The following is a 6562-nucleotide window of genomic DNA, read 5'->3' as shown; positions in this document are numbered from 1 at the left end:
TGTTTTGTTCTTCGGTCAGGTAAAAAATAAAAAAAATAAAAATAAATAACGATAGTGAGAAAGCCCCCCCCCCCCCCCAAAAAAAAAAAACAGATGCACCGAATTTAAATATTTCCAAACGACACAAAGGTCAATCTACTGCGTCGTAAACGACGTTTCGTTTGACTGTTTTCCCCTTTTCAACATGGAAAACTCAACGGTCGTGTTTACACTGACAAAAAAAATGTTAATAGGTCGCCAACGTCAACTACTAGGAACTGCTTCGGTTGATAACTACACTTAAAAAAAAAAAGGAAATTAAAATTTTAATACGAAAAAAGAGTGAGGACAACATCGAGAGAGACAACAAGTTCTCATTTAAAAAAAGAAAATCAGAAAAATCAAAAGGGGGAGGCGAAAAGAAGGTGGGCCACCGTCAAGCCACACAACAAGGTTCTTTTTTTTCATGGAGGAGGGTAGTGGAGGGGGGGCTGCCCACCACCCAACTCAATTGGGACTGGCCCAGAGAGGGCGTTCGCCTAAAGCCGCATCGTTCCTTGCTGTGTGGAAGCAGCCAGAGCACAGCAACGCTTTTAGTGGAGTATTCCTGCCTGGCTGAACTTTACGCGGGTATTCACCGTTGGACCAGCGAAGGTAGCGCAAGGTCTGGCGAGCAGCTGGCCAAGCACGACATTTTTTTTTTTTAAAGAATTCAAGACCAACAATTATTCTGAACATTTTTGGTTTTTTTTTTTTTTTTTTACAACACGACGTTGAAACGTGAAACAGAAAGACATTTCTCTGCGCTATGAACGTTGTTCTGATTTTATTTTTGGCTGTTTTCGTTTCTTTGTGTGTCTGTGTGCTTCATTCGAGAATTTTGGCTGCAACTGCACAAAAAGAATTACTTTAAACAGTGAGGAAAAAGAGTGACAAGTGCCTGTGAATTGTCATGAATTGAACGAGTCCGATCAGTTCTTTGTGAGGAGGCCATCTTGTCGAAATTCACGTGGCCTAGGAAATTTCGGTTCTTCACGTGGCTTTTCGATCGACACACAAACGAGTTGTTCACCTGCAAGCAGAACACGTATTCAAAGCACAGAAACACACTGACAAAAAAAATAAAGTTTCTCTATTCTAGTTGTGTGTGTCTGTGTAGTGCTCCTGCGCGTGTGTGTTGCCAGTGAGTTTCAACAGTGAAGTTTTTTTTTCTCTAACGTGTGTGTGCGTGTGTTTGTGCCGTGTCTCTCAGTGCTTGTGTGTGAGGTGCGTTCTAGATTTTAAAAATAGAACTTCTCTGCTAACTAGTGTTTTTCACCTTCACAAAAATCTGTTCAAAAGCTTTTTCATTTTGTTTGTCGAAAAACTTCCAATTTTTTGGCGCCTTTTTTCCCCTCGTGGCACAATCTGTTTTTCCGATTCGATGTAATCAACGTTGCATCATCGTCTGTCGACATTCAAATTGCAAACCTTATTTTTGGTTTATTAACGCTTTCTTTTTGTCTTTCTTTTAATTGCAGAAACATTTGGAATTTTGTCCACTCAAACGACTGCACAGTGGAAACTGAAACAAGAGTGAACTCGGTGTTTTTTGTGTTATGACCTTTTAATATACGCCAACAACAACAACAAAAAAAGTTTCGGTGTTTCAACGACTAGAAATCCCCACGTCGAACTTGGAACGGATCTTTGAGATCAACCACAAAAAAAAAGCGGAAGTGGAAATGAGAAAGAAGGGACGATCACGCCGTCTTGTGCCCACCCCTGACGGTAAGCAACGCACATTTTCTTTTCCAAAATTTCATTGTTGTATCGGTTTGTGTTTTCATTTGAAAATCGTTCGTTCGTTGAGAAGCGTCGAATTTCGTGCTGGGAAATATGGGGTGGGGACCACCGTGTTAGTGCGATCGTTAACAATCGTTTTGAGAACAACAAAACACGTAACGTTCAATGAAAAGAAAACAATGAACCGCATGTAATTTCAATCCTCGACGACAACATTGTCCTAGCGAATTTATTCGCCACCACCCACGTTTTGCACATCATGTCGGCCATTTTCTTTTTTTTTTTTTTTTTTTGCCCCTCTCTCTTTAAATGACTCATTTCGTTTGCCTACCGTAAGAATTCTTCCCACCATTAAAGAAAAAGGAAATGACGGTTGGTCGACTGTTTGTCCGGTCTGTAGCTGTCGACCAATCAGAGCGCAGGTTGGGTCGTAAAAAAAAAGAAAAGAACTTTTAGAGTAGAGCATCCTGATAGAGACTGCTGCTTTTGTCTATGAGAAGCATGAAAAAAAGAAGCCCCACCACCGTTTCCACGGTGATAAATGAGACGCAGGTGGACACCACACGGTCCCTCCTCCATTTTTTTTTTCTTCTCCTGCCTTGGTCGCCATCTTTGTCTACCCCATCTCTTGTGTCTTGGGTGCCTCATCTGGTCCTCGTTTACTTTCCCCTCCATGTCAGCCCACTGGACCTGCCTCCATTTTCTTTGTTTCTTCTTTTTTTGAGGGGGTTCGACTAGCAGGACTGAGAACAATTTTAAATGGCGATAGCGTTCTTTTTTTTTTTCAAAATTAAAAGCTACGTTATATATCAGCAGGTATATAAATAGTACCTGGTGGCTTCCCCCGCAATTGGAAAACGGTGAAAATGAGTTGAATAGAGACACACACACTCTGTGTAGTAGTAAAGTGCCACACAGTGTGCGTGTGTGTGTGTTGATTGGATTACACATCCGGGAGTGGCTCGCTAAAGTTTTCTCCCTTTTTTTTTTATACTTCTTCTCATTTTTTTTTGGAAAGTAAATGGCATCGTTGCAGTAGTCGTCATATCTCCTTAGAGACTGGTATGGAAAGGTGAGGAGAACGAAATGTACAGTGTACGTAGCGCAAGTGTATAGATAGGCGTCGGTGTCGTCAAGTCAATCTCCGGGGAAACATCACTCCAGACAGGTCGTTGATCAAAAATGTATGAGGTAGTTTCCACACTCTCCCTTTCCTTTAGTCAGAACCCCCCGACTCTTCTCTTTTGTGTGTAACACCGAGGTGTGTAAGAGCGGTTCGCTTTGCTACACACCTAACCTATAAATATATAAGAGGAAAGGCAAACCCCCTCCTTCTTCCCATCTTGTCTACCTCTTTTTTATTTTTTGTTCGTGAGAGAAAATTGGATCAAGTCAAGTCCCGCTGGTGGGAAACTTTGCCTGTGTGTTGTTTTTCGTTTGTTATTCGGAAACGGGTCGTGATTAACATAAAACGCGGACGACGTACCATTGCCTACACCTTAGACGTAGTGTCTCGGAGAATTTTCAGAACAAATTGTGGGGGAGATTTAAAACGTTCTGGACTTGTTTCCTCAAAAGAGCAGAGGTAGAAACTGTGAAGAGATGGATGTCCTTTACCCGATTGCCCCATCACTCACAGGGAAACGTCTTCTCCAGATCTTGTTGTTTTTATTTTCTTTTCTCCACTTTTAATTTGATTTTCTTGTCCATTCGACAACTCTTGCGCAATTCTAGTAGCACATCAATCACTCGTCGTGCGTCCAACAGAAATCTATACCCCCCTGCTCTCCCCCCCTATCTCCCATTTGGACACGCTCTTCCGGCTGGATTTAATAAGAAAGAAATGGACAGACAAAAAGAAAATGTTCTAATCCCATTTCCATCACATTTTGCGATGATTCGGCACCCTCCCCCTTTTTTCTCTTGTGTCTGCATCTGTCGTATTCCTTAAGAAAAAAAAGGTGGCCAAGTCTTCAATTTCCTTATTGAATGTCGGCGAAGAGGAAGCCGCCACTTTGCTGCTGACTCCAACAAGAAAGAAAAAAAATGGAAACTTTCTTACAGTCGGGGATCTATTTATACGTTCCGTGTCTGTCGACTGGTCCAAACTATTTCCTCCTGTCGAGTCTTTGGAACAACACACGAGCATTCCGTTCTTTGATGGCGGTTGGGAAAGGTGGGCGAGCCGTTGTTTTAACTTGCGCATACGTAGTTTGTGTGGCTTTTTCTTAATTGATCACTAGAGGGAGGTGTTAGCGTCGAGTGGCGGGACCAATTCAATCAGCTTGAGAAAAACTACAAGTCTCGCGAGTTCAACTTGATGAGTACGTAGTCGATTTAAGTAGAAACAAAAAAGGGATGCGAAGAAGAAAACATTTCAATCGATCCAAAGTTCTTTTTTTTTAAAGCAACATTTTTTAAGGAGTGCAAAAAAAAAAAAAAAAACAATGCGCGTCCACATTAAAAAAAAAACTACATCTGTCATGAACTCCCCTCTATTGCTGACGAAAAGCGTTGGAGGAGGAGGATGTATAATGAACGACAGAGCGGAAATTGGCAAGGTAAGACGTTAGAGAGGGGTTCCGACCTCTTGGCTCAAGCCAAAAAGACGGTTATACCATCGAGATGGCGTACACACTTATACACAACAAAAGAAGAAGGAGAATGGAGAGAAGGGGGGAGGGATAAGGAGCCGGCATTTTTCTGGGGAAGGGCGGGTGGGCAGGGAAAGGGCATAATGAGCTGGCGTTGCACAAGACAAGGTGGAAAATCGATAGAACGCTCTCTAACCCTCGCATAGTTACACTGAGCCCCCCCCCCCCCTTTTTTTTTCTTATCCGCCATCTTCTGTCTCTCATCTTTTTTTTTTCTTATCCACATCTTCATGGAGAACGAATTTCAAAAAAAAAAAAGTAACTGGACGTTTGGATGGACATGTTCCGGCATGCTCCAACTGGCATTTTATTCGCAATGGGGACAAGTTAAAATACCTTAAATGATTTTTGTTTCTTCGTCAAGACGATAACGTTCATTGGAATGCGAAGATTTCGTAATAGGTAAAAACAAAACAAAAAAAAATAGGAAGGCAGGAAGGAAGAGGAGAAAGTGAAAGACAGTGAGAGGGGGGAAACTGCCAGATGGCCTCGAGTGGTGGTGGTCGTCGTCGTCGTTACGGTCGACGCACGAGAGGGTGCTTGATGATGAAAAGAGAGAAGCCAAAGAGTGTGCGCGAGCGGGCCCGATGATCCAGCTTCCAGCTGACTGGCGGCTCTCTCATCCGGATGTTCTTCTTCTCGTATCCCCTCCCTTTTTTTCTCTCTTACCTTTTTACTATCCACACCGAAGAAGAAGACGAAAAAGAAAAAAAAGCGCTTCGTTCTCTTTTGATCTGTGTGTGTGTGTGTGTGTGTAGCATCCGCGGCGCTTACTCTGAACGCCAAATGCCGCTGGATCGTGTAAAAAGGTTCCCGCTCGGATGAGGATTGACAGCAATCGAGTTACGATGACTACCTATGTATGGGATTTTTTCTTTTCTTTTCCGACTCTCTGTCCCGATCTTATTATATATTCTCGTGTTTTCTTCCCCTTTGGTTTGGAAATATATCTAATATTTTTTTTTTGCCCCTCCGGCTCGTACGTAGTCGAAAGTTTTAATTAAAAATTGCGAATTTTCCATGTCGATTAGGCGAACGAAATGTCCTTTCTTTTTTACCATAGTCGTTTGCTTGCCATCACGTAATATGCAAATGTTATCCAAAAAAAAAAAGGAAGGAACTTTTTTCCCTCTTAGATTTTACATTTCGAATGCAAAGTTTTTACTTTTTTTATGTGTGACAAAAAGCACGGAATTCCGGCTGTACCTGCATGGAATTGATCTTACCTCTAAAGAAAAAAAAAACCTTTCTAGCCACAGGGAAGGGAGGAGTTTTTTTTTATCGACAGAGAAAGAGAGAGAGAAATGGGTAGAAAGTGTAACGAGAGCAAACAGAATTACTCTTTACTTCCCGCCGGATGAGGGGTGGTGGATTGCTGGCACAGTAGAAATGTAGAGAGAGAGAGAGGAAAAGGAGAAGAAGGTGGGGGAGTCGGGGATGGGTTAAAAGGACGAACAGCTGGAGACGTGCCCGAAATGCTCAACGAAATCAGCAGCAAGCGAGAGACGAGTCCTTTTGCCCGTGTGTGTGTGTGTGTGTGTACACGAACATTGGGAAATGCACCCACGGGTTTGTGTGTACGGGGCGTTTCTCTTTCTACGTCTCTTCATCATCGTGTTCTCTCTTTCCATATATTCGTCCTGTTTGTTTTTATTTATTTCGTTTTTTATTGTGTTCAGCAAAAAGCAAAAGAAAGATTGGACTTGTTCGCCGACATCGACAATCCATTTTTAAACCCAGCGATTCTGCATCGGTTGATCTCATTCGATTCATAACGCCATTTCTCTCTATACAATGCGCAATTTGTTTGATTAACTAATTTCAATCTGATCGCCTTTAAATGATGAATTTTCTAAAAATAAAAATAAAAACCTTGCGTTTAGAATGAATTAGGAAACTTGTGGTTGACAAACGATCCGAATCCTTTTTGGACCGAGTCTCAAGTTCACGGCCGAAAGAAAGGGGCGTCGTTACACGCCGAAGAGAGTTGATGTCCTTGTATATATTGGTCTTGAGCTGAGACTACAGGAAGTGAAGAACGACGTCTGCCTGCCGTGTGAATGAGTTTATTGGGTGTAAATTTAGTGTCTCGACTTTCAACGCTGATCGGATCTCGTTAACGTCGCATTACCGCTAAAAAAAAT

The 6562-nt window shown here is 42.2% G+C and overlaps 1 protein-coding gene across 3 annotated transcripts in view; it reads left to right on the top strand.

Annotated features, from left to right (window-relative positions):
* Window positions 1-1021: 1021 nt before the first annotated feature.
* Window positions 1022-6562, top strand: part of LOC130685628 (zinc finger protein 1-like) — a 40739-nt gene continuing 35198 nt past the window's right edge. The window contains exons 1-2 of one of the 3 annotated variants that reach the window (XM_059494649.1): window positions 1022-1245; window positions 1500-1749. In XM_059494649.1, coding sequence (XP_059350632.1) covers window positions 1704-1749 — 46 coding nt within the window. In that variant the 5' untranslated portion in view covers window positions 1022-1245; window positions 1500-1703. The remainder of the gene's footprint in view (window positions 1246-1499; window positions 1750-6562) is intronic. The other 2 variants (XM_059494648.1, XM_057508956.2) reach the window with 2 other exon arrangements.

This window comes from Daphnia carinata, chromosome 3 (assembly GCF_022539665.2).
Source record: "Daphnia carinata strain CSIRO-1 chromosome 3, CSIRO_AGI_Dcar_HiC_V3, whole genome shotgun sequence".
Lineage (NCBI taxonomy): Eukaryota > Metazoa > Arthropoda > Branchiopoda > Diplostraca > Daphniidae > Daphnia > Daphnia carinata.
This window is presented reverse-complemented; position numbering and strand designations above follow the sequence as displayed.